Here is a 27,175-nt window from a genome sequence, read left to right as displayed (position 1 = left end):
ACTCATTATGTAGGGGTAATTCTAAAGCAAAAATTATTTAGTTAAAGGATTTTACCTAATTATTTTTTCACTTTTGTCTGCCTAGCAGGCTTTCAACTCTGATAATGAGAGGTTTTATGTACCTTGTTCTATAACGTTTTCTTCCAGCATTCGGGTGTCTACCTGGAACAGACTGAACTACCTAAAGAATGGTATGCTAAAGTCTGCCTTAAAATCTGCCATGTCCCATGACCCCATCTCCCCAGTGCTCTCTGATCCTCATCTGGACGCCGTGGACCAGCGGCTCCTGAGTGTCCTGGCCACCGTGAAGCAGTGCACCGACCAGTTTGGGATGGACACAGTACTGGTGGAAGACAGGATGCCTCTCTCACACTTGTAATTCTAGACACAAAATAAGTGAACTTCTTTTTACAAAGATAGAGAAACAGCACAATCAATTCCAAATGGTATGAGATGGATTGGAAGTGGCCAGCAGCAAGTTCTGGTGACGGGACAGGGTGGCCTTGGATGTCTTTGGTATTTTCTGTAGTAGAAACTAAAGCAAAGACCACAAGTTTCAGAGCATGGAGACATTCCTGCTGAATCGCCTTCTCACCTCCTCGGCAATTGCTCATTCTAGCGTTGGGCATCATAGTTGGTCAGTCTTAATTCCCATGCCAAAGGACAAACAGGTGTGACATTTGGATAGATGAATACTGGGATTGGCTCTGGAGCATGTGTTTTGAGTTGAACCTTGCAGTCCTTTCTCCACGCCCGTGGATTTTGTGGAAACACTTTGCAATCTCTTTGTCTTTTTTTTACCAGAACTAGTTACATTGGAATGCTTACTGTCCTACAGAGTGGCAGCAAATAAAACCTTGCATTCCATCAAGCCAAAATAGCACACTCTGTTAGAGGAGATACATGTTTAAGATAGAATTGGAGGGAAGGACAAAAACAGAAAAATGTTTGGGCTTTTAAGCCATTGGGTAGTATTGTTTTGATGATCTTAGAGGAGGGAAGAAGAGAGAGAGACCCAATGGTAGAACCAGAATCAGGGAGATGACTGAACTATTGAAAAACAAGTTCCCTTGTATTTAGGATCTTAAGGTGTATAAAAAGCAAACATGACTTTGCACCTAAGTAAATTCTGCATTCTCATAGTTGTGTCCCAATTAACCAAAAAGTTGTCTCTAGAGAAAATACTATTACAATCTAAGCATGATTCTCTGTGGAGACTAATTTTTTCCCCTTTTGCCAAAAGCAGTCCTTCCCAAATTAACAAAGCAAACTGAAATAATACCTTGAATAACAGGTTGCCTGTGGTCTCTGTCATCCTCATTTCTCTTCTGAAATGAATTTCCACCTCTGCCTTTAAGGCATTTTTGTCACTGAAGCTGCTGTTCCCAAGAGATCGGCAACCTTTTTGTCCCTTTCTCATAAGAAAGGGACACTCCTACAGGTGAGAGTGTATACCTTACTCTCTCAGATAAGTGGCTGGACTTATCTTGTGATTTGGGGCCATGGAAGATTGGAAACAAAGATTTTAAGCCTTCTTCTTTTTTTCTTTTTTCTTTTTTTTTTGAGACCAAGTCTCTGTTGCCCAGGCTGGAGTGCAGTGGCACGATCTTGGCTCACTGCAACCTCCGCCTCCCAGGTTCAAGCGATTCTCTTGCCTCAGCCTCCAGAGTAGCTGGGATTACAGGCGCCCGCCATCGTGCCCAGCTAATTTTTATATTTTTAGTGGAGACAGGGTTTCGGGTTTCACCATGTTGGCCAGGTTGATCTTGGACTCCTGACCCCAGGTGATCCACCTGCCTCAGCCTTCCAAAGTGCTGGGATTACAGGCATGAGCCACCGTGCCCGGCCAAGATTTTAAGCCTTCTGAGCCTTGAAATTGAGGAGTTTAAAAGGAAGAGCCTTAAGATTTTGATTTATGTCAAATCCTAATTCTATCATTCAGTCTTGTTTGGAGTTCTGAACCCATGATGTTGTATTATGCTTCTTTCTCCTCTTAGCACTCTCAAATTTCAGGTTTGTAAAACACAGTTTTTGTTTTGTGTTCTGGCGAAGTGATCTCAACATGTAAGTAGTTGCAGTAAAACACAGGGGCAAAGGAAGACAGGCCTGATGTGCCCACTCATCTATGGACTCAGAGCTGTGTGCTTTGCTCCTGCATCTTGTTGAGGTGCTGTTCCAGCTTTGCATTTCTGTCAAGCAGAGGCGAATATATAAACAGTGTGGTTGAATACATTTAATGCCAGCCATTGGAAACTAGTTTTAGGCAACCACTCTCAAAAACAGCTTTAGAATTTATGCCCAGTTTTCTTGCATTGAAAGATAACTGAGTAATAACCTGTAACTATTTTTAAATGGCATGAAATTAGGAAACTTTTGTACATTTTATATACATTTTGAGATGAAGAGAACAATGGGCTGAGTTATAAAAAGCGTGTATTGAATTTAAGAAGACAGACTAGCACAAAACACAGAATTCGTGGTAACCAAAGGAGGCATTGATTTCAGTTTTAAGGCTACTCAGTGTTGTGTGTCCAGGGAAATTCACAGCTCAGTATGAGAATACCTTGGTTAGTGCTCACCCACAAGCTTCCAGGAGCCAGCTGGGAGGAGACAATAGGAAGAGATGTCAGCTCTGCTCTCCCTGTAAATGTTAGTTGAACTAAGTTATGGATTTGTGGTCTTTCAAATACATGACGCCTTTAGTATGCCACACTGAAATGAATAAGAAGTCTTCTGAAACTGGGAACTTCATAACATTGAAGGCAGAAGATTCTGCTAAGGAAAAAAGCAGGCAGGAAAGAAAATGTCTCATCCTTTCTTGAAAGCATTTGCAGAAAATATATCATTTCATTTTATTCCCATCTGTTTTCAAACTCGTGATCTTAAAAGGCATTCTGATGATAAATTTAGAATTTTCATCTATAAAATTTAGAACTCTAATCCATAAAGTTAGAATTGAGCTAATAGAGTGGTATGACATGGCACTAAAAATATAAATTTTTGTTCTAAGGATTGGAGTAAGCTGGAAAAGTATGTTTAGTCAAATCTTGGAGAAAACCAACCATAAACTTACAGCTCTAAAATTCAGAAAGCCCTAAAATTTCAAACACCGTTTGAAAGAAGAGGTGGGGGCCGGGTGCCGTGGCTCATGCCTGTCATCCCAGCATTTGGGAGGCTGAGGCGGGCAGATCACCTGAGGCCAGGAGTTCGAGACCAGCCTGGCTGGCTAGCATGGTGAGACCGTCTCTACTAAAAATGCAAAAATTAACAGGGCACGGTGGCATGCGCCTGTAGTCCCAGCTACTCGGGAGGCTGAGGCAGGAGAATCACTTGAATCCAGGAGGCGAAGGTTGCAGTGAGCTGAGATTGTGCTGCTGCACTCCAGCCTGGGAGACAGAGCGAGACTCTGTCTTAAAAAAAAAAAAGGAGGTGAATTTTTTTTTAAGTTTTGTAACACTGTCCTACTTTATTTATTAGAATCTAAGGCTGTTACAATCAAGTCGTTGCAGGGTTTGGATCAGCTGTAAGTTAGGTATGCCTACCAAACATCCAAAGGTAGATGTGGAGACATTTTAATACTACAAAACTAGGGAAATCAGAACTCATGGCCATTTCCTGCCCTCCTCCCACTTGTTAAAACATGTTTATTCTAAAGTTTGAATGGATAAATTTGAGTATAAAGGTTTTGTTATAAAACTGTTCTTTAGTGTGAGGCTGCATTGTGGGTTTGGGGGAAATGTAAATAATTTTCTGTGTAAAACAAATTCATAGGATCTGATTTGCTCAGAGTATTATTCAAGAATGTATTAATAAGGCATTGCCCCCTGTTTGCACTCAGGGTTAATATGTCAAATGAAATTTAAGAAGGAAATGGAAGAATTCAGGTACATTAATTGCATATTATTTTGGGAAAGATGAGTCCTATACGTGGCAATTTTTCAATGTCACCCGAAGCCAGCATTATCTTCCAAAGAAATTGATCTTTTTTTTCTAAAAAAAAAAAATGCTTTTGCCTTCCCTTCCCTTCCCATCCGCCATATTTCTTCAGCCTTTCTTCTCGATCACCCGTGTATTCTTTGACCAGTAAATGACCACACCTCAATGACGGTAAAACAGCATCATCAGTAAGCTATCTTATATGCCTCATCCTGTGAGTTTGAGCTTCAGGAAACATGAGTAAAAGTATATGTAATGTATATAGTCGTATATGTATTCTAGCAAGAAAAACATATTTATTTTGACAAAGGGGAACACTGACTTTCTGAAGGATTCAGAAAGAACCTTAGTGAAAGGTTCTCAGTCTCTGAGAGTGGACCCTAATTAACATAAAGACCATTCATCAGCAAATAACTACTGAGCAACTCTAGTGTGCCAGCACAGGCCAGACATACTAGTGAGCCAGGCACATCTGGCCTTGGGAGACTCATCCTACAGGGGAAGGCCAGTTTTTTTCCCTTCAATTCCTCAAGTCTGGGTGGTGACAAGGTAGGGGCTAGGTACTGGACTACCACAGGTTTTTAGGAACTAAGGTGTTTCTCATAAACACAAAATGTTGGGTGAAACTGGGAACAACTTACTCAGAAGCTAATTTATTTGCTTAAATGGAAAGTGTGGGAGCCACTACCCTCTCTTTTGATCTGCCAAGGATTTCCTCTCAGAGCTGTTGCACAGACAGAGATTGTACTTGGTAAGATACCAAACAAGACAGATATGGATCTAAATTTCTAATGTGTTCTATGGGTTTCAATTCTGAAAAAAGAAAATGAATAAAGATTTTAATAAATATTGATATCTGATCTTTTCCTCTTCTTTCCCCCTTCAGGATATTTCCAGTGGTTCCTATTTCAGTTCCCTTCCTGTTAGGGGACAGAAGAAGATTACATCTTTTGTGACCACTTAAACTTCCACAGGGATTGTTTCACAGTACCTGGTGGATTAGACCTTTAAATTTCCTCACCAGTCTTCAAACGGCTCATACTAGATTGTAACTATACCAAAATTTTCCATGGGATCATTCTTAGGTGCTTTTTGTATATTTAATAGTTAACTCCATTTTTGCAGCTTCCTTAGAGGTAAAGAATTATGAATCCTGAAGAACTTGTCAGCACACTACAAAAAAGGCAGGAAGAGGCGGCCAGTTGCCCTAGTAGTACTTCTTAGGACACCTAGATTTTTAACTTTTGAAATAGAATCCAGCATCATAAACCTCAACCAGGTAACTGAGCAAAGCTCTTAAGATTTTTATTGGGCCAGGCACCATGGCTCACGTCTGTAATCCCGGCACTTTGGGAGGCCAAGGCCCGTGGGTCACCTGAGGTCGGGAGTTTGAGACCAGCCTGGCCAACATGGTGAAACCCCTTCTCTACTAAAAATACAAAATTAGCCGGCTTGGTGCATGCCTGTAATCCCAGCTACTCTGGGGAGGCTGAGGCAGGAGAATCGCTTGAACCCGGGAGGCGGAGAGCTGGGATTGCGCCATTGCACTCCAGCCTGGGCAACAAGAGTGAAACACAGTCTCAAAAAAAGAAAAAAAAAAAAAAAAAGCTGGGCGTGGTGGCAAGCGCCTGTAATCCCAGCTACTCAGAGGCTGAGGCAGGAAAATTGCTTGAACCCAGCAGGCGGAGGTTGCAGTGAGCCGAGATCGTGCCATTGCACTCCAGCCTGGGCGACGAGCGAAACTCTGTCTCAAAAAAAAAAAAAAAAAAAAAAAAAACTATTTTATTTGCAGCATATTTGTGCTAGTTTTTGTCATTTGTACGTGAATACATGTGGGAGGCTAGCAGAGCCTGGTCTGTGTATCTCACTGACTCACCACATACAAATTCTTTTCCAGGCTAGAGTTCAGGATTCATTTGCTTCTCAAGCATATCAGAACGACTGGTATTAGAGTTTGAAAAAGGTAGCTGGGAGTAGGGAGGGCGGGGCTCTGTTACTGGGTAATTTTACCTAGTATGTTTGCTTATAAGACTGATTTTTAGCAGTCATTTTGTAAAATAGATAGGAATGGTCATAGCCACTGGATTTCCATGGGTAGGGTTTTGTAAGGTAAGTTGCAGTATAAGCCCCAAGGAATAATGGTATTAAATCACAATTTGTGAGATATTTGGTCTGTCATCAGTAGATCTCTGGGCCATTGTGCTGCAAGCTGTGGTATACCACTAAGATGATAGTGACTGTCTTCCCTCAAAGAGCCTGCAGTCTAGACCTGGCAGAAAAAAAAAAAACTGCTTGTGAGGCACCAAGTCCCTCAGGAATTATATAAATTAATTGCAGTGAGAATAAGAAACGGGAGAGGATCATGGGGGTGGGGATTGGGAGGGATTGGGTTAGGCAGTACCTACACTGAAAAAGTGGAGATTGATCCAGGCTTGACAAGAGGTGTGTATAGAACCCCTGACTCCGGAAATGCAGAACTATTTGCTTAGTGGATACAGGGCCTTCTGGGCCTGTATTTTCAGTATCTGGGTCACCAGAAATATCGCTTCAGGGGTTTCTCATTGTTCTAGGAAATGTTTGTGTGCCCTGTCTCTTGAGGACATTCTCAGTCCACCTCAAGTGCTGTATAGATGTTAAAGGAACATAGATGAGCTGGGAAACATTCCTGTAATGTTTCTCATGCAGGGTTATTTAAATATGGAGACTTGTGTTTGTTTTGTTTTTGAGACCAAATCTCACTGCAGTGCCCAGGCTAGAGTGCAATGGCGCGATCTTAGCTCACTGCAACCTCCGCTTCCCAGGTTCAAGCAATTCGCCTGCCTCAGCCTCCCGAGTAGCCAGGACTACAGGCGCATGCCACCACGCCCGGCTAATTTTTGTATTTTTAGTAGAGACGGGGTTTCTCCATATTGGCCAGGCTGATTGGTCTCAAACACTTGACCTCAAGTGATCCACCCGCCTTGGCCTCCCAAAATGCTGGGATTACAGGCGTGAGCCACCGTCCCAGGCGGAGACTTGCTTTTGACCCAGTGTTTCCAAGGCAGATGGTTCTGACTGCCTTCAGTGGGGTTGGGAAGATGTCTGTTGTAAAGCTAGGTCATACTCAGATGACATCAATAAAGGTGTTGTGTGCCAATTTTGCCTTAGGCTTTTTTTTTTTTTTTGGTTTGACAGTCTTGCTCTGACGCAGGCTGGAGTACAATGGCACAATCATCGCTCATTGGCAGCCTCGAACTCCTGAGCTCAAGTGATCCTCCTCCCTCAGCCTCTCAAGTAGCTAGGATTATAGGCGCGCACCACCACACGCAGCTTATTTTTTATTTTTATTTTTGGTAGAGACAAGGGGTCTAGCCTTATTGCCCAGGCTGGTCTGAAACTCTGGCTTCAAGCGACCCTCCTGCCTCAGCCTCCCAAAGTGCTGAGATTACAGGCATGAGCCACGGCTCCCTGCACAGAAAGACCTTCTTAAAGTGCAGGTTTTGATTCAGTATGTCTGGGGCCTGAGATTCTGCATTTCTAACAAGCTCCTGGGTGATGCCAGTGGTGGGGTTCTGGAACCGCCCTTGAGTAGCACCGTAATGCTTGCTAAAGAATCATAGTTGTCTGTAGTTTTCCCAGCAGCCTCTAGATGTCCCCGTCATCCATGAGATACTGCTTCCAGACCTTTAAACCGAGCACAGCCTCCAAGGCCTGAGACCGAAAGGAGTATTTATTGAAATACTCAAGAGACCTATCTAGAAACTGGTGTTTGGATTTATTGTTTCTACACGGGACTGACTCTTTGGTGAAAAAGTGTTTACGTCTTTTTTTTTTTTTTTTTTTTTTTTTTGGAAAAAAACGGCCAGGCGCAGTGGCTCACGCCTGTAATCCCAACACTTTGGGAGGCTAAGGCAGGCAGGCAGATCACCTGAGGCCAGGAGTTCGAGACCAGCCTGGCCAACATGGCGAAACCCCGTCTCTAAAAATACAAAAAAAAAAAAAAAAAAGCGGGGGCGTGGTGGTGAACGCCTGTAATCCCAGCTACTTGGGAGGCTGAGGGGGAAGAATCGCTTGAACCCGGGAGGCAGAGGTTGCAGTGAGCCGAGATTGCACCACTGCACTCCAGCCTGGGCGACAGAGCAAGACTCCGTCTCTAAATAAATAAATAAATAATAAAAATGTCTTGAAATCAAGTTGATTGTCGAAGAACTTCCCAGCTAACCTACTTTATTTGCCATGGGATGCTAAATCCAAGTCAGAACATCTCAGAAATGAGCAGGTAGCCCTACATAAAAGTTCCAAGTAGAGATAATTCTTTCCACAACATCTTAAAACTTGGATTGTTTTAATAAACTATTGTTACTATTAATTTTTTCACCATAAATTCACTTATAAACCACCAGTATTAACTAAGGCCATCCTTGCCTCCTGTGTAGACCACCCAGAGCCTCCTCCATGGCTGGGTAGATACAGAAATAAAACTGGCCACGTATTGAGTGTTGTTGATGTGCTCATTGAATGAGCTCATTTAATCTTCACAGCAGCCCTATGAGGGGACTATTTTATTATCCCTTTTTATAGGTGAGGAAACAGGCATGGGACGGTTCAGTAACACCCATGGTTGCACAAATAGAAAATGGTAATCACTATATTAGACTGCCATTCAGACTCAAACGACATTTGTTGAGTGAGTTAATTTTTTTTCTTTTCTCTTCTTTTTTTTTTTTTTTTTTTTTTTTTTTTTTTTTTTTTTTTTTTGAGATGGAGCCCTGCTCTGTCACCCAGGCTGGAGTGCAGTGGCACCATCTTGGCTCACTGCAACCTCCGCCCCCTGGGTTCAAGCCATTCTCCTGCCTCAGCCTCCTGAGTAGCTGGGATTACAGACGCGCACCATCACACTCGGCTAATTTTTGGATTTTTAGTAGAGACTGGGTTTCACCATGTTGGCCAGGCTGGTCTCGAACTCCTGATCTCAGGTGATCCGCCCGCCTCGGCCTTCTAAAGTGCTAGGATTACAGGCGTGAGCCACCACACCCGGCCTAATTTTTTTTGGTTTTCCAATAAGCACTGTGGTGTATGTGCTGTTAACTGACTCCGGTGGACTCCGCAAGCTCGATGTACACAGTGCTGGGCTGGTGCCATGGCTGCTACTCTATGAAAAGTTTTTGACATCACACTGAATGGCTGAGACACTATAAACATTTTACTTTTCAACTCAACCTCGTGTCCTAGCAAAGATGCTTATCTAGTTTCTGTAGCTGTTCGAATGAAAGGCACAAATTTGGTGAGCTGCTGAGAATGGAGCAGACCTGGCACTGGGTGTGATCTAAGAGACTGGGGTGAACAGATGAATCAAGTTGCCTGTGACATTTGTGAGACACGGTGCTAGTATTCACCTTACTGTCTGGAGGGCCCAACCTCAAAGCCACTAAACATATGACATTAGCCAAGTCCTCTGATCTCTCTAGACAGCAGTTTTCTCCTAAGACAAGACGGCTTTTTGGCTTGGCTGAAGTAAGCCAGGTGATTTTAAACAATGCATTAAGCTCTTCTGAAATCTAACAGCCTTGTTCCATGCTCCTCGCTATAGAGAAGAGAGCGCTGAGGGAAAGAGGCCCTGTAGTCTTTTGCCAATGGTGTCGGATGGGCTGCTCAGTCCCAGCACTTGAAAGTTGCAAACCTAGTCAAGAAAGTGCACACAGTACTTCGGCTTTTTATGAGATATAATTACATTGACATGACGCCTTATGATTTACCCATGACTCGGGGGGTTTCCAAACTCCAAACACCTCCAGACTGGAGCCCATCAATCAGCTTCCTCTTGCTTTTCGTGGACTCCCACTGTGGAAACCTGCTGGTGTTTTGCTGCGGTTTCATTTCCCTCTGCGGAGGAGCCAGGGCAACCTTGCAGACAGGCACCTAGCTGTGCCCTTCTTTCCAGGGCCTCTTCTCCACTCAGCTGACTCCCCTGGCCTGCCTAACGCTCCTGACTGAGACGGTTTACCGGCTTCCTCTAACAGGTTGGCGGGAAGTTGATCTGCAAACGCGAGGCAAAGCAGGAGTGTCCTTATTCGGTAGGCCTCTGATGGGCCACCAGAGCCGTCCGAAAGTCCTAGCGGAGTGATTGACAGTGGCCATTTCAAAGCCTGAGTTCACCTTCTTTGCAACCACAATCACGACCCAGAATAAACTGCTTCCTGGAAGCCGGCTAGTTGCACCTGGCCTGAAGTCAGTCTCGGGACTGCCTCTCAGGACCCCAGACAGGGTTTCGGGTTCCCGCCTGGGTCACGTGTACGGAGGCTGCCAGTGCGCACTCAGCCCGGCCCGCCGGTCGCCACAGCAACACCAATCCCGGGTTCACGCCCGCCTAGGAAGTGCGGTCCCCGCCTGACCGCCCCGGGTTTAAGGGAGCCTGGCTAGGCCGGCAGCCGGAGGGTCCCGCAGCTCGGGGCCGGCCATGCTTCGCGGTCCGTGGTGCCAGCTTTGGCTCTTTCTCCTGCTGCTGCTCCCGGGCGCGCCTGAGCCCCGCGGCGCCTCCAGGCCGTGGGAGGGAACCGACCAGCCGGGCTCGGCCTGGGCCTGGCCGGGCTTCCAGCGCCTGCAGGAGCAGCTCAGGGCGGCGGGTGCCCTCTCCAAGCGGTACTGGACGCTCTTCAGCTGCCAGGTGTGGCCCGACGACTGTGACGAGGACGAGGAGGCAGCCACGGGGCCCCTGGGTAAGACCCCGTCCCCACGGCCCGCCGTTCGCTGCGGAGCAGAGTGCGATCCGGGCGCGGCTGTGGTCGCCTCGCTCCTGTCCGGGGCGACATCTGGGCCCGCAGTCCTGCTCTGCTCAGCCGCCGGTACCGGCTGTGGGCGGGGGCAGCCTCCGCGGAGCAGGGAGCCCCATCACCGCCCTTGCCCCACCCGCGTCCCCGGCGCACCCCCCTGGCGCCCGGCTTCCCGTCCCCCGCCTCCCCTGATCCCCGCGCTTTCCAGATTCTCTCGCACCGCCTGTGCCATCTCCCAGCCCACCCTGGAGTTATTCGAAGGTGTTGCTCTTGACAGCTCTAGGGAACGTCCGCTGTGGACATGCCTGGTGACTGCCGTCTCCCTTGCTGCTTTTGGACGCAGGGCTTGAGGACCGACAGTGGGCCGAGTCGGGGCTGGGAGTTGGAATCTGAGTTCTGGGTGTCCCTCTGTCCCTGACAAGTTGTGTGGCAAGGTTGCCGCATCACTGTCGAGCACCGGATGGTCTCCTCTCGGTCTCACAGCTCCTCCTTTTCCAGGCTGGCGCCTTCCTCTGTTGGGCCAGCGGTACCTGGATCTCCTGACCACGTGGTACTGCAGCTTCAAAGACTGCTGCCCTAGAGGGGATTGCAGAATCTCCAACAACTTTACAGGTTGGACCCCGCATGGCTTCAAGGGGCTAGGGATCTGTGGGGAGGGGAGGCAGTCCAGGGGAAATGGTTAGATGCAAGGGACCTTTCGTCATCCTGCCCAGCCTCCCGACAAGCAGGAACTGCCACAGTCTGACTGAAGTTTTGAGGGAGTACCAAATGCTTGAGTCAGGGAAGCCCCTTTTTAGCCTCTAGCTTAATAGCCCAGGCAAACTGAGCTGTTTGTCAGGCCCAGAGCACCTTGTTTCACTCTAAACAGAAACAGCTACCTCTCAGAGGGGGCTGGAACTATCCAGTGAGAGAACTGATCAGAAATTCTGGGTTGTGATTAAAAGTGTCCCTTTCTTTTCTTCTTTTTTTTTTTTTTTTTTTTTTTTTTTGAGACGGGGGCTTGCTCTGTCACCCACACTGGAGTGCAGTGGTGCGATCTCAGCTCACTGCACCCTCCGCCTCCTGGGTTCAAGCAATTTTCCTGCCTCAGCCTCCCGAGTAGCTGGGATTACAGGTGCCTGCCACCACGTCCGGCTAATTTCTGTATTTTTAGTAGAGGAGGGGGGGTTTCACCATGTTGGCCAGGCCGGTCTCGAACTCCTGACCTTGTGATTTGCCTGCCTTGGCCTCCCAAAGTGCTGTGATTACAGGCGTGAGCCACTGTGCCATGGCAACCAGTATTTTCTAATTAGTTTGGGTGGCTTGATTTGCATATCGCAGTTGATTTGCATTTTCACTCTCACAAGGTGATCTTTGGCCCCATGTTCTGAAACCTATTCAGACATTTGCAAAAGCTTCCTCTCTTTTCCCCAGCAGCAATTTCTTGCCCAGAGTTCTCCTGATCCCAGCTCCTTCAATCTCCATAAATGAGGCCCACCCCAGATATTTAGGTCACTTAATTGGCCAAAATGCCAATAACACAGTGTGTTTAGGGACACAGTCTGGCTCAGGACAGAAGATAGGACTACATACAGGTCAGGAAATCTTAATTTGGATCACTGCTGACTTGGATAAGACCCTAGGTAGCAATTAGCAAGTTACTTTCTGTCCTCAACATGCCTTTTGTTCGACAAGGGCCTGGATATCCAAATTGTTCTGGCCAGCGGATTGGAGACCCCTCCTAGTCGTGCCTCTTCCTTGCTGGCAAACTGAAGAGTCCTTCCCAAGTGTCCGTTTCCTCAGCTGTATTTTATTTTATTTTTTTTACTTATTTATTTTGAGACCAAGTCAGTCTCTGTCACCTAGGCTGGAGCAATCTCGGCTCACTGCAAACTCTGCCTCCCAGGTTCAAGCGATTCTCTTCCCTCAGCCTCCCGAGTGGCTGGGATTATAGGTGCCCACCACCATGCCCAGCTAATTTTTGTATTTTTATTAGAGAGGGGGTTCACCATGTTGGCTAGGCTGGTCTCAAACTCCTGACCTCGTGATCCGCCCGCCTCAGCCTCCCAAAGTGCTGGGATTACAGGCGGGAACCACCTCGCCCAGCCAGTTTCCTCAGCTTTAAATGGGAATAATAATGCCTGCCTTGCAGAATTGTGAAGACCAAATGTAAAACACTTAGCCCAGTTCTGAATACAGAGAAAAAAGCAGCAAATGTTAATTTTCTTCTATGTCACTACTACTTTTGGAGCAATGTGTGATGCCCTCAATGTTTTATCATAGACCTTGACCTCCCAAGGCTCCAGAATACCTGCTCTGGGCTGGCTTAAGGTGTTCAACCAATTGATCCTGGATTTGGAATGCTCACCCACAGCTGGCAGCACACCCTGCCTGTCTGCACTGTGGCTCCTGGTAGCGCCATCTCCAAATCCTACAACCTCACGTCTGAGAGGAGGAAGTTAGGCCTAGCAGAAGGCTTTGCACACTGGAGCTGCTCTCACCAAGTGTTGGCTGAATTGAATGAGAATGAATAAAATCAGGCTTCTCCATAAAACAGGGAGCCCTGAAACCAAGGGATGGGAGCAGCCTCAGGACATGGGGGACAGGGTTCCTCCCTAGACAGGTCTGTGCCAACTGTTCTGGGTATCTGCAGGATCTTCAGGAAGGGTGATTCCACTCTCCCTGAGTCCCATCTTGATTTCCCAAACTCTTCAAAAAGTAGTCCTTGAGGCTGGGCGCAATGGCTCACGCCTGTAATCCCAGCACTTTGGGAGGCCGAGGTGGGCGGATCTTGAGGTCAGGCGTTCAAGACAAGCCTAGCCAACCTGGTGAACCCCGTCTCTACTAAAAATACAAAAATTAGCTGGGCATGGTGGTGGGCACCTGCAATCCCAGCCACTCAGGAGGCTGAGGCAGGAGAATCGCTTGAACCAGGGAGGCGGAGGTTGCAGTGAGCCGAGATTGCGCCACTGCACTCCAGCCTGGTGACAGAGCAAGACTCCATCTCAAAAAAAAAAAAAAAGAAAGTAGTCCTTGAATCCCTTCTGCTACAAAGTCTGCCCTCTGGCTTCTTATTCTAAGGCCAAACAGGAGGAGTAACTGATTCCACCCGAGAGAGATTCAGAGTTGCTTGGTTTCTGGGCTGTTGGCTGTTGTGGTGGATGGGCCTGTGTGTGCCTTTTGCTGTGACTACCTCTTTCCTGTCCTTAGGCTTAGAGTGGGACCTGAATGTGCGGCTGCATGGCCAGCATTTGGTCCAGCAGCTGGTCCTAAGAACAGTGAGGGGCTACTTAGAGACGCCCCAGCCAGAAAAGGCCCTTGCTCTGTCGTTCCACGGCTGGTCTGGCACAGGCAAGAACTTCGTGGCACGGATGCTGGTGGAGAACCTGTATCGGGACGGGCTGATGAGTGACTGTGTCAGGATGTTCATCGCCACGTTCCACTTTCCTCACCCCAAATATGTGGACTTGTACAAGGTGAGGCCGACCAGGGCTGGGGTGAGGCCTCTGTGCTGGGAGGGAGACCCTTCTGCCAGCCCTTCCTTGCAAGGAAATGGGCTCTGGAGAAGCCTGGGGAGGTGGGGACAGGTGGCAGAACCTGTGACAGAGCCACTCCGTCCACTCCTCACAGAGGCCCTTAGCATGTGGAGGAGACTGGCATTCCAAACACCACCCCCTGCTCTGTCCCCAAACAGCCACACTCGAGAGGCTGGACACTGCGCTTAAGCAGGGACGCTGCATGTTGATTTTTGTTGTAGAAGTAGTGAAATGTCACAGACTGCAGTGTAGAACAGAGAAAAGCAAAAACTGTCAGACTCTCCACACGGACACACCCTTGTCTGCTAAGGAGAGGTAGCATTTTATGTGCTGCCTTTGGTGCGGAACCTTTCCCCAGGCTCTTTGTCATTGTAACTACGTTGGACAGAAAGTTGTATATCCTGCCTTTTTAAAATTTAAACAGGCCTATTGGCCGGACATGGTGGCTCACGCCTGTAATCCCAGCACTTTGGGAAGCCTAGGTGGGTGGATCACGAGGTCAGGAGATCGAGACCATCCTGGCTAACACGGTGAAACCCCGTCTCTACTAAAAATACAACAACTTAGCTGGGCGTGGTGGCGGGCACCTGTAGTCTCAGCTACTCGGGAGGCTGAGGCAGGAGAATGGCGTGAACCCGGGAGGCGGAGCTTGCAGTGAGCCGAGATCGTGCCGCTGCACTCCAGCCTGGGCAACAGAGCAAGACTCCATCTCAAAAAAAAAGAAAACAGGCCTATCCTATCTTACCTGATTTTTTCATGTCTTCCCGTATCAGCTTATTATATACCAGCAAGTGGATGGACAGAAATTTCCTTGGCTGTTCTGCCATTTTGGGTTTCTTCTACTAATTCAGCCATGTAGTATTGAAAACATACCAGAAGAGCCTGACAGAATTGACTGCACCTGTCTTTGGCTTTGTTTTAATATTTGGAATGTGTTCACCTGGGAAGATTATGTCAGCGTCTGAGGACAGAGGCTGCCCGCGTCTCCTGGCAGTTTCCATATGGCTTTGGAGGGCAGGGGCAGGCTGAGCTGGGCCTTTCCGGGCAGAACTGTCTGGCTTAGACTGTGGGAAGACTGCTGCAGCCCCAGCTTCCCTGCTGTGAAAACTGGCATGTGCACAGCCCTGCACCTCACACTTTCCCCCACAAAGGTGCACCCAGTAGACAGGGAGTGTGGGCTCTGGAGTGGGAGCTGGCCCTGAATAATATATTCATTCCCTGCCCATTTCGATGAACATTGCAAAGAACCATCTTTTCACTTGAGGGTTTACTGTCTTGCCTGGGGCAAGGAAGCCTCCACAGCCCCTTGCAGGAGCCAAGTTGGATGTTGGTTAGGCCCAGTCAGTCCTTCAGCAGGCTTGCTCCCCTGAGATCTCGGCCCAGCCAGGGTGCCAGTGGGCGCTCTGCACCCGGGAGTTCAGGGCAGGGGACTGTGGCTGCCTCTGGGCACATGAGCCTCTCTTTGCCCATCACCCCTGTATGAAAGCTCAACTCCTATCCACCCCCTGGGAATAGACCCTGAGCTTAAACAGGGAAGTTGCGCCTGGATTTTTTTGTTGTAGAAGTAATGAAAGTTTGCAGGCGTGTGGACATTGTTAGCTCCTGGATGGGACGTAGTCCTGGAGAGGAGAGAGCAGGGCTGGAGCAGGGGCCCCTTCTCAAGGGCAGAAGGGCTTCTCCCCACTCCTTTCTAGGCTGTCTCCTAGTCAGTCCCCAGGCTGGCTTCACCTTGTTTAGCTTTCAACCCTCAGGGTGCTTGAGAATCACCTGGGAGCTGGTCAGATGCAAATGTCCTAGGCCCTCCCCAAGAGCTTGGATTTGATAGGTTCTGGCGGGGGGCGGGGGGCGGGGAACCCAGCCCCAGGGGGTCCATTGCACATGCCCAGGGGAAACCACGCCCTCAAGGCGGGAGGTGGAAGGAGTCACCACTTTCCCAGCTGCTCCCTATATCCCGTGCAGGAGCAGCTGATGAGCCAGATCCGGGAGACGCAGCAGCTCTGCCACCAGACCCTGTTCATCTTCGATGAAGCGGAGAAGCTGCACCCAGGGCTGCTGGAGGTCCTTGGGCCACACTTAGAACGCCGGGCCCCTGAGGGCCACAGGGCTGAGTCTCCATGGACTATCTTTCTGTTTCTCAGGTGGGTTCTGGGGAACAATAGTCAGGAGGGCTGGGGGAGGGGAAGATACTAGCTGGCAGTGGAGGCTTCCACACGCCCCCAGGTTCAGAACCTTTCCTCAAGAAAAAAACAGCACAAACTCTGGTACAGAAAGCAGCAGCCAGCTGTGGTAGCTCACACCTGTAATCCCAGCACTTTGGGAGGCCAAGGCGGCCGGGTCCCTTGAGTCCAGGAGTTCAAGACCAGCCTGGGCAACATAGTGAAACCCCATGTCTACAAAAAATATAAAAATTAGCTGGGCGTGGTGACATGTGCCTGTAGTCCCAGCTACTCGGGAGGCTGAGGTGGGAGAATCGCTTGAACCCAGGAGGTGGGGGTTGCAGTGAGCTGAGATCGGGCCACTGCACTCCAATCTGGGTGACAGATTTTTTGAAACAAATTCCCAAGGCAAGCCTGGTTAGAGAACGGCATAGTCTCCCATCAAGTCCAACACGGCCATTTCTTCCTTCAGCCTTGGAAGTCTGTTTCTTCTCCGATTATGAGAAGTCATCACTGGCTTAAAATCCAGGGTGTACGGGTTGAGAAACCCATGCTTCCTCTGAGTACCTGTAGTTCAGTTGTGACACTACCATGCGGGACCCAGTCACTGAATCACTGCACTGAGGTTCCTGTGCTTTCACTGACATCTTTGCGCGAAGCCAACTTAGAAATAACTTGTCCAACCTCATCTTTTTGCGGAGGATCCAACTGGGGGAGTCCTGTGTCTGTTACAAGTCGAGTTCGGGCCCTTGTTGACCCAATTTGAAGGCTTCACAACAGCTCGAGCCTCGGTAGGAGTCAAACTGAGTGCTCCCTTCCCAACTCCACTCCGGCCTCGCCTTCCCCAGGCCAGCACTTGCTTGCTGGGGGGGTTTCCCAAGCTGCAGGGCGCACTTTGTGAGGATGGGGAAGTTGGTGAGGGGATGCTGATTTTCATCCTAGCTTGGGGAGTGTGGAGGGGTGAAGGGTTGAGCTGTGGAGGGCAGATCTAGTTTCGGTGTGGATTCACAAGAGGAAGTGAAAGAGGTTCCAGGCGCAGTGGCCTGTCTACTAAAAATACAAAAATTAGCTGGGTGTGGTGGCAGGTGCCTGTAATCCCAGCTACTCAGGAGGCTGAGGCAGGAGAATCACTTGAACCTGGGAGGCGGAGGTTGCAGTGAGCTGAGATCACACCATTGCACTCCAGCCTGGGCAACAAGAGACTCCATCTCAAAAAAAAAAAAAAAAAGTGAAACAGGTTTAAGCCGTTGCTGGGTTGGGATTTCTGTGTAGTGGTGGGAAGCCGTTCCTGGTCTGCAGGTGAAGCTGTGGAGACTTAAAATGCATTGCGAAGTGGGAGGGGAGTGGGGCGCCCAGGGTGATTTTTAAGAGGAGAGAGAGATCTCTTGCATGATTTGAGTGCCCAGAACCAGGAGGTGAGGACAATACATTCTTCCAGTTAGTTCTTATTCCCACGTTCTGTACTATTTCCCACCGTCGGAGGCAGCCGGGCTCACCTCTCCTCCTGTTACAGAGTCAGGTGGGGGCTGCAACATGCAGATGAGCCTGAACAGAGGAGTCACCTGGGTGCTCTGTGGTTTCTCCACCTGAGCCCTGGGTCGGGCAGTCCAGGGGACCCTCTGAACCACCGATGCGGAAGCCAGTCCTTCCCACGGCACGGAGCAAAGCATGGTGACCCAGCCTCGGGCCTCCCTTTCGCTTCCACAGGGATCTCCCTTGCGCTGAGTGTCTTCCTCCTCCCTCTCCCCGAGACAGGGGTCTCCCGGCTTCAGGTGGTGCCAGCCACACAGACTCTCCCACCCACTTCTCAGCTTGGAAAACCTCACCTGGGCCGTGATTGCCTAACGTGACCCGGTGACGCTGCAGTCTCCAGGCAAATGTTAGCCTTTGTAGTATTTTGGCCGTCGACCTGACAGCACCACCCTCCAGCCGCCGTCCTTTCCCCCAGTGACCCAGCCTGGGTGGACTGTCCGAGGCCATGTGGTTGTGGGCGGGGTGGGGGGTGGGGGGCCTGTGGGAAAGCCGCCTGCCAGACTCCTCCATGCCACAGCAGGGTGGGGAGGTCCCCCAGGAGCCTTTGATAAAGGACACATTAAAAAGATGTGGCCTTAGGTTCTAGTGGCTCTGGTGTGGGCCTGTGCCCAGCCTTTACGAGCCAGAGGTCCCCCCTCCAGCCGAGGGCTGGGCTGACATAGTCTGTGCCCAGGCTGTCCAGGGCGGCAGCCTCTCAACCTCAAGTTCTCAGGTAGTCCAGCGATGGCTGGGAGGAGACACTCTGTTGATATTGGAGTCTCTGGACTTGATTTCTATAATGAGCTTCAGTTAATCATCCATAGTAATAAGGATTCTAGGGCATGAAAGAAAAGCACAGCTGATTCAAACTGCTAGAGTGACCAAGTCATACTGCACGAAGGAAGAGCAGCAGTTTAATTCTGAAATAAATCCTAAACCTGCTGTTTGAAGTGAGTTGCCAGTGGCTTTGCTGGCTTCCCCCTGGTGGCAGGAGAGAGGAGGTGGGAGCTGAAGCAGGGAGTTGAGTGTGGTGCTCAGAGCCTGTCCTTCATCCGGGCCAGGGAATTGGGGCCGGTGACTGGGCACCAGGAAAGTAACATTACTTCGCCCACTTCTGCCAAGTATAGAAGGCTGCAGGAATGGGCTCACGTGGCAGGACAGGAACGTGGAACTCTGCGATCGGAGCTGCTGCTCTGTTCTCATGGGAGCTGTAAAGTGACAAGGGTAATTAAAGCCTGTTTCCTTTGTGCTGTTGTCAGGAAAAGGATAGAAAGGACTTTGAAAAATTACAGAACTACACAAATAGAAATTATTTGTGGAGTCGTGGGCCTTGCACTCCAGCCCCCAGTGTCTGTTGGCTGCCTGTTGACTAATGAGAGGACAGCTTAGATTGGTCCAGTCCTGACTTTATAAATGAGAACACTAAGGCTCAAAGAGATGACTGAGTCTATGTCTGTTCTTTAGGAAAGATGTAGCAGTTAGCATGGGGTTTGTTACCAGTAACAACCAGTTCTCTGGTGAGGCCTGAAGTCCCCTTCCTTTGGGGTCTTAGGGATAAGGGCTGGTGAGATCAGCCCTGGCAGGGGCTGGAGAGGAGGGATGAGGGCTGGTTGAGAGAGGTGCCCTCTGGCCCCTCCAGACTTCCCAGCGATCCAGGTCAGCAGATGAGCTGGGAGGTTGTGGAAGGGAATTGAGGTGCTCCAGAAAGACAGTGTCTGTCTAAAGGTAGAACGCTGGTGCCAGAGTGGTGGTCCTGAAGATGGGAGGGGCGGCGCGTAGAGAGGGGCCCCAGGTTATGGGTCAGTGGGTGAGATTAAAGCCTCTAAAGTGGTGGAAGAAAAGGGACTTTGGCTATGGGACAAAACAGGAGAGATTGAGAAGGGTGGAGATGGTGCAGACACATGTGCAGAGATGTCCCTTTATTTACTAAAGGCTGAGTGCCTGATACGCACATAGCACTGGGGTTACAGAAATAAACAGGCCAAGCTTCCTGCCCTATGTGATGGGACCTCTCTTTACCCACGTAAGCACCTTACAGAATGGAGAAGGCCCTGGAGTCCGTGCCCCTAGGACAGGGTGAGGGAGTATCACTCTGTGGGGTTTCACAGCACCCTGGATCCTGCCTTCCAGCCCCTGCCAACGTAAACAGTGCTGCCTGCCTCCTGTGGGGAATGCAGGATGGGGCAATGCCCTGGCAGCAGGGTCTTGCCTCAGCTGATGCAACTGTGGCTGCTCCTATGTGCACAGATCATGTGCCTGGAAGGCCTTCCTGCAGCAGGGGCAGTGTCAGAAAGCGGAAGAGTGTTGTGAGCAGCTTCCCCGGGGAAGCCTGGCTGAGCAACTGACCTTGAGCAAGCACTGCAGATGGCCCTTGTTCCTGCCGGGCTCCTCCAGCTGGGAGCTCTCAGCCCCTGGTAAATTCTGGCAGTGAAAGACACATTAGCACCTCCCCCTACGATGAGGCACCTAGCTAGACAACTTGGCTGTCCGGGCTTAACCTGCGTGGCAGGGAAGGACGCCTGCCCAGCCTTAGCCTCTACCCAATGGTGGAGGCAGGGAGGGAGAGAACCACACAGCTCCCCTCATTTCCCAGCAGCCCCCATGGAGCCTAGTCAACAGGGTGTGGTCACAGGCTAAATGAGCAAAGATGTGAGTTAATATACTGGTAGGTGTCATGGGGGCTTTCAGAGCTGGGTAAGGAGGGAAAGAGATGGAGATACTGGTTCCCCACTCCTTAACCTGCCACCTGCCTTCACCCGTCCTTTACCCTCCCTCATTCTGCTGGACCTGAGGAAAATGCAAGGGAGGCTAGGCCTAGTGGCTCATGCCTGTCATCCCAACACTTTGGGAGACTGAGGTGGGAGAATCACTTGAGTCTAGGAGTTTGAGACCAGCCTAGGGAACATAGTGAGACCCCGTCTCTACAAAAAAATTTTAAAAATAGGGCCGGGCACACCTGTCATCCTAGCACTTTGGGAGGCGGGCAGATCAGCTGAGGTCAGGAGTTTGAGACCAGCCTGGCCAACATGGTGAAACCCTGTCTCTACTAAAAAAATTAGCTGGGCATTGTGGCATGTGCCTGTAATCCCAGCTACTTGGGAGGCTGAGGCAGGAGAATCTCTTGAATCCGGGAGGCAGAGGCTGCTGTGAGCTGAGATCACGCCACTGCACTCCAGCCTGGGCAACAAGAGTGAAACTCTGTCTCAAGAAAAAAAAAAAAAATAGCTGGGTAGGGTGGCATGTACCTGCAGTCTCAGCTACTTAGGAGGCTGAGGTGAGAGGATCAGCTGAGCCTGGGGAGGTGGAGGCTGCAGTGAGCCAAAATCACGCCACTGTACTCCAATCTGGGTGACAGAATGAGACTGTCTCCAAAAAGAGAGAAAGCACGGGGAAGTGCAAGTGCATTGATGTGGAGATGGGCAAGGCCTTGGTTTAAGGAGCTGGTGGAGCTGGCTGAGGCTGCAGCCCAGGGAGGGGAGGAGAGTGCAGTGAGGTGGGGGAGAAGTATGCCTGGGCCGTGGAGGGCGGAGGAAGTCCAAGTCTCCACTACCTCTGTCCCAGCTTCCCTGCTGGTGGCTCTACGGTTGCATCTTCTCTCCTTATCCCCTTTCTCCCTTCTATCTCTAACCCAAATCACTTTCTGTGCTTCAGACCCGTAATTCCAGTTGCCCAGTGATATCACAACCTGAGAGAGATCACAGGCAAGCAAAAAACACTCAAACGTGTGTAAAACCAAACTTTCATCTCCACCTTTCCGTGTTCCACCTCTGTTAAGGGGGACAGCAAGCAGCTTGAGGCTAACGCTTGTTCTTTGATGACCTCCTTTCACTTCTCACATCCATCAGTTACAGGGTTTTTCAATTGTGCCTCCATAACTAATTCTTAAATCCTCCTTTCCATCCCTTCTCCATGGTCCATAAGCTCAAGTCCATGCACATGGCAGACAAAGCCCTCCTCACCCTAGCCTTAGCCAGCCTTTCATGCCTGTGCTCCTCTGGCGCACCCAGGCCTAGACACATCCCTTCCTTGCCAAGTGTCTGATGATCACTACTTGGTCTTTATTTGCTCAGAAGCCTCATCCTCCCTCTGAAGCCTTCTCCTTAGAACTGTCACTCCTCCATTAGCGCTTGCCACACTGTCCTGGAACCGAATACACGGATGCCCCTCAGACCACACAAAAGAACCACATCTTACCATCTTTTCATGCTCCCTGCACTTAGCACAGTCTCAGTAAGTGTGTGTCAAGAGGGAACAAGAGAGAATGGGTGGCAAAACTGGACAGTGTCTTTTCTGTGCAGACCTTTGGGTTGTGAGGTTGTGACAAGGTCTCCCGGAAGAGAGAGAAGGTCCACGCCCCTCAGCCTCTATTCTTCCAGGCACTAATGCATTGGTTTCAGCGGTGAGATAACATATATGGAAGCTAAATATAAACAAATGGGTTAACAAGCTCTTGTCTCTTTCAGTAATCTCAGGGGCGATATAATCAATGAGGTGGTCCTAAAGTTGATCAAGGCTGGATGGTCCCGGGAAGAAATTACGATGGAACACCTGGAGCCCCACCTCCAGGCGGAGATTGTGGAGACCATAGGTAAGTAACTGACTCAATATGCCTCTGGTGAGAGCCACAGCTGGTGATAATTGTGTTTGTTGGAATGTGTGTTTATGAAGCAGACAGGGTACTTGGGAACACAGAGGGCAGACTATAATCATCTCACATTGTCAACCCTGGGTGGGCACAAGAAAAGTGGTAAGAAAGCCTGAGCTCCTTTTCTGGGAATGCTTGGAAATAAATAGTAGTTTGCACTGGCCCCAAGAACAGGCGCAGTGGTCTCTGAGGCCTGAGACTCTGAGTCTCACTGCAAGACTTTACCTAAAGGAGACACAGCTGTAGAGTTCTTGACATACGCTGCAGACAGCACTCCTGGAGTTGAGAGATGAGATCCAACCTCACCCAGCTCTTCAGTCGGGGCCAGGTGTGGTGGCTCACACCTGTAATCCCAGCACTTTGGGAGGCTGAGGCGGGCGGATCACTTGAGTCCAGGAGATCTAGACCAGTCTGGCCAAAATGGTGAAACCCCGTCTCTAGAAAAAATACAAAAATTAGCCAGGTGTGGTGCTGTACGCCTGTGGTCCCAGTTACTCACAGGCTGAGATGGGAGGATCCTTGAACCTAGGAGGTGGAGGCTGCAAGGAGCCCAGATCTCACCACTGCACTCCAGCCTGGTTGGCAGAGCAAGCCCCTGTTTCAAAGAAACCAACAGCAACCCCCACCCCCGCTAAATTCCAGCTAGGTTCAGTCCTAGGTCAGACTCCATGTAACTTTGGTCTTGCTTTCAGACAATGGCTTTGGCCACAGCCGTCTTGTGAAGGAAAACCTGATTGACTACTTCATCCCCTTCCTGCCTTTGGAGTACCGTCACGTGAGGCTGTGTGCACGGGATGCCTTCCTGAGCCAGGAGCTCCTGTATAAAGAAGAGACACTGGATGAAATAGCCCAGATGATGGTGTATGTCCCCAAGGAGGAACAACTCTTTTCTTCCCAGGGCTGCAAGTCTATTTCCCAGAGGATTAACTACTTCCTGTCATGAAGGCTAGAGGAAGACTTCCTGGAACTGCCTTTCTTCCACTAACAGGACCCTGGGACCTGTAGGAGCACCCCGTTTGGGACTGTGAGGTGTTTGAGGGGGTGTGGACTGGCATCCAGCAGCCACTAACACACAACTGGTGTGTAAAAGGCAGGCCTTACATTAGAAGCCGAGCCAATCCTTTTTCTTGCTTTTTTTGGAGGTCCCACCGAGATGATAGATAGGAACTTGGATTGCTGAATTCAAAAACAGAGCCCATTCTTAAGATCACTTGGTGCCTTAAAGACACGCATTCCAAAGTGAAATGTGGTTGAAGAAAGTGGGCCGGTGGTTGAAGAAAGCCATGTGGGAGCTCAGCAAATCCCAAGGGCTTATTATGACACTCCACATGGTCTCCTTAGCATCTCAGCTCTTCTGCAAGGAAGAGCTTGGGTGTTTGTTAGGCCTCAGAGGCTGTAGGGTCCTTGGGTTACAGAGCCGGGGAGAACGAAGTTCTGTGACCCAGGGGTGGAGAATACACTCTAGGTTTGCGGGCTGGTGGGCTTTCAAATTGGAACTTCCAGAGGAAAGCCAAGCTGCTTCTGTCGTGAGCGAATCAGCCAAGAGCCTGAGGCTGAAGGGAAAAGTACACAGAGGAAGATATTTTACAAATCAGGTCAGTGTAGGCCAAGACTTATGGTCTACAGATTTTGGTGGGGGAGGGGGGACCTTTTCAAAGACAATAGGGGGTCTTGACATGTTTGTTGTATGTAAAGATGATAAGATTAAAATTTTTGATTTTTCTAAAATCCTTGGCGTACTTTGTTTCTGAGACCTAGCAAAATTACAAACAAACACTGGGTAATCCTGATAAGGCCTGGCAGAGACAGGGCAGATGCTGGCACACGCGGAGCTGGCAGGGTATGTGACTGGTCTGCCTGTCTAGTCAGTTTGCTTTGGGACCACATCAGTGAAGCCAAGTCATGCCAACCTCCTACTGGCTCCCGTAGCACATTGCTCTTATATATGAAAATGTTCACTCCTGTACTCTCAGCTATAAAAAGAAAAGCAGTCATTCTGAGGATTAAATGGCACCGTGTAGACATGTAGCACTGTGTCTAGACACAGTGTTCATTATGTGCCTTTCCCCTTTTCTTGGTTCTTCTCCCATGCCTCTGGAATAACACAGGTCTTTTTTCCCTATGTTTTTTATATATTATACACACATATAGAGTCAGGGTGTCTGTCACTATGTTGCCCAGGCTGGTCTGGAACTCCTGGGCTCAAGCTATCTTCCTGCCTCAGTCTCCCAAAGTGTTGAGATTATAGCCGTGAGCCACTGTGCCTAGCCTTTTCTGTCTTTTCTATTTGTCATCACCTCACGTCCTTTCTTAATTTAAGCCTTCCTCACATTACCTGACATCAGGAGTTCAAGACCAGCCTGGCTAACATGGTGAAACCCCGTCTCTATTAAACAAAAATTAACCAGGTGAGATGGCATACACCTATAGTCGCAGCTACTCGGGAGGCTGAGGCAGGAGAATCACTTGAACCCGGGAGGTGGTGGGTGCAATGGTCCGAGATCGCACCATTGCACTTCAGCCTGGGTGACAGGTGAAACTCCATCTCAAAGTAAAGTAAAAAAAATAAAAGGCTTCCTCAACCCTCTCTCCTTTAGTTCTTGTAAAACGAAACACTTCTGTCTCTCCCACATTCAACAGTTTATTGTGCTCATTTACTCAACTGCCTCAAGGTTAGAAAGTACCTACCCTGAGCCACATTAGGTACTCAAATATTCAAATCAATGAAATAAAAGGGTTTTAGTTTCATACCACTCAAGGGATAAAAGAGAACTCAGCCTAATGGTACAATCAGATGGAGCCAGTGTTAGCTACTTACAGGTTTTCCGTCTCAAGCATCCCAGAAGATGTAGGCCACCCGATGCTACTGCACACCAGGCTCTAAACACACTGAATACACTCGTTGAAGGGTAAGTCTCAGAGACAGAACACGTGGCATTCGTTCCAGCACTGGCCAGCTGTGTTTGGTGTCATAAATAGAGGATCTGAACCTCCCACCTTGGGAACCAAGACAAGCAGCAGAATATAGTGGTTCCAAACACAGTCTCTGGAGCCAGACTACCAGGGCTGGAGCCATGGTTTCATCACTTAGCACTGTGAGGCCATGGGAAAGCAGTTTAGCCTCAGTGTCCACTCCAGCATAACTACCTACCTCACAGGGTTGCTGGATGACATGAGTTCAACTTTATAAAGTGCCTATGAAACCGCTTTTGCAAAATCCATAAACTGAGAAAATTATGAGTGACATATCAGACCTAACTGACCCCATCTTCTTGCTAACCTCTAAACTGTCCTTGTTCATTCCTGGGCATAGGCCAAACTAGCTTTGGGAAGGATTTTTGTGTATAGTTTGTTTAAATAGCCCTTCCCAAAAGGCTACACAGTTCTTGTAAAACAAATGAAAGGCCACCAAGTCAAGATGAGAGAAACTGGAATTCTTACCAGCCATTATTCTAGAAGTCTTAAGATTTGCAACTTCCCCAATTACTCCTGAAGGTTAACGTCACTATTGTGAACCTAAGATTGGCCTTTCTGATGTCTTTTCAGGTTTTTCATTTCTAACAACCAGATGGCCCCACCTGGACCTGCCAACCAGTTCTGTGGCCCCCACCTAGGAACTGACTCAGCAGAAGAGAACAGCTTCGATTCCCCATGATTTTACTCACCAAATTATCCTTAAAAACTGATCCCCAAGTTTTCTGAGACTGATTTGAGTAATAATAAAACTCCGGTCTCCCGCACAGCCAGCTCTGTGTGAATTATTCTTTCGCCATTGCAGTTCTTCTGTCCTGATAAACTGGCTCTGTCTAGGCAGTGGGCAAACTCATCCCAGCACTTTGGAAGGCCAAGGCGGGTGGATCACTTGAGGTCAGGAGTTCGGGATCAGCCTAGCCAACATGGTGAAAGCCCATCTCTACTAAAAATACAAAAATTAGCTGGGCATGGTAGCACGCACCTGTAGTCGCAGCTCCCTGGGAGGCTGAGGCAGAAGAACGGCTTGAACCCGGGAGGTGGAGGTTGCAGTGAGCCGAGATCGTGCCACTGTACTCCATCCTGGGCAACAGAGGGAAACTCCGTCTCAAAAAAAAAAAAATATATATCGTAAGTCAAATCACATTGAGAGATTCTTGGAAGATTCTAAAAAGACTTTCTAGACAACCAAAAATGAGTGGGAGAAAAGGACTGAAGGTGGAATGTGAGGAGGTGTATAAACTGCTGCTTACCAGCCTTTTCAGTTGGGCCTCACGTATGCACAACTTGTGTATATTCTACCCATACCTGTTAAGGTTACTTCTAAAAGCAATAACTCATTCATAAAAACTTGAAGACCACGTCAAACAAGAATAGAATGTTATCCTGTGAGGTTCTACACCTACTCTATAAATGCTACATTGACTCAAAACACTTAGAACTTACTTGGAGTTGTCCTCAGAATGGATTTTGAGAGAATTAAATTTCACTTGACAGTCGCTTCATGTTGAAGACACACAAACAAACACATTACCCACCTTATGCACAGCAGCCTGGACTCCAGATGATGCCTTTTGTTCACTTCCAAAAATGTAATCCATCAAAGGATGAGTATTCACCCCCACAGAGGACATTCTAAAGAATGTGCCAGGCTGGGTGCGGTGGCTCACACCTGTAATCCCAGCACTTTGG

General features: G+C 48.9%; 2 protein-coding genes across 6 annotated transcripts in view; both read left to right on the top strand.

Annotated features, from left to right (window-relative positions):
- Positions 1 to 4,789, top strand: part of FAM20B (FAM20B glycosaminoglycan xylosylkinase) — a 52,499-nt gene extending 47,710 nt beyond the window's left edge. For all 5 annotated transcript variants that reach the window (XM_063810899.1, XM_063810920.1, XM_024350289.2 and 2 more), the window contains one exon: positions 148 to 4,789. In XM_063810899.1, the coding sequence (XP_063666969.1) occupies positions 148 to 379 (232 nt within the window). In that variant the 3' untranslated portion in view covers positions 380 to 4,789. The remainder of the gene's footprint in view (positions 1 to 147) is intronic.
- A 3,889-nt stretch (positions 4,790 to 8,678) lies between these two features.
- On the top strand, positions 8,679 to 24,241 carry TOR3A (torsin family 3 member A). The gene is made up of 6 exons (XM_514028.9): positions 8,679 to 10,631; positions 11,184 to 11,297; positions 13,875 to 14,140; positions 16,160 to 16,338; positions 22,332 to 22,456; positions 23,206 to 24,241. Exons 1-6 carry the CDS (start codon positions 10,373 to 10,375, stop codon positions 23,454 to 23,456), a joined length of 1,194 nt encoding a protein of 397 aa, XP_514028.5. The 5' UTR covers positions 8,679 to 10,372; the 3' UTR covers positions 23,457 to 24,241.
- Positions 24,242 to 27,175: the final 2,934 nt, after the last annotated feature.

This window comes from Pan troglodytes, chromosome 1 (genome assembly GCF_028858775.2).
Source record: "Pan troglodytes isolate AG18354 chromosome 1, NHGRI_mPanTro3-v2.0_pri, whole genome shotgun sequence".
NCBI classification, from domain to species: Eukaryota; Metazoa; Chordata; class Mammalia; order Primates; family Hominidae; genus Pan; species Pan troglodytes.
Note: the sequence above shows the minus strand (reverse complement) of the source record. Positions and strands in the feature narration are given on the sequence as shown.

Coding starts and splice junctions, on each gene's coding strand:
- TOR3A (XM_514028.9), top strand. CDS start 10,373: ATGCTTCGCGGTCCGTGGTGCCAGCTTTGGCTCTTTCTCCTGCTGCTG. Junction 11,298..13,874: donor AATCTCCAACAACTTTACAG/GTTGGACCCCGC, acceptor TCCTGTCCTTAG/GCTTAGAGTGGGACCTGAAT. Junction 14,141..16,159: donor AATATGTGGACTTGTACAAG/GTGAGGCCGACC, acceptor TATCCCGTGCAG/GAGCAGCTGATGAGCCAGAT.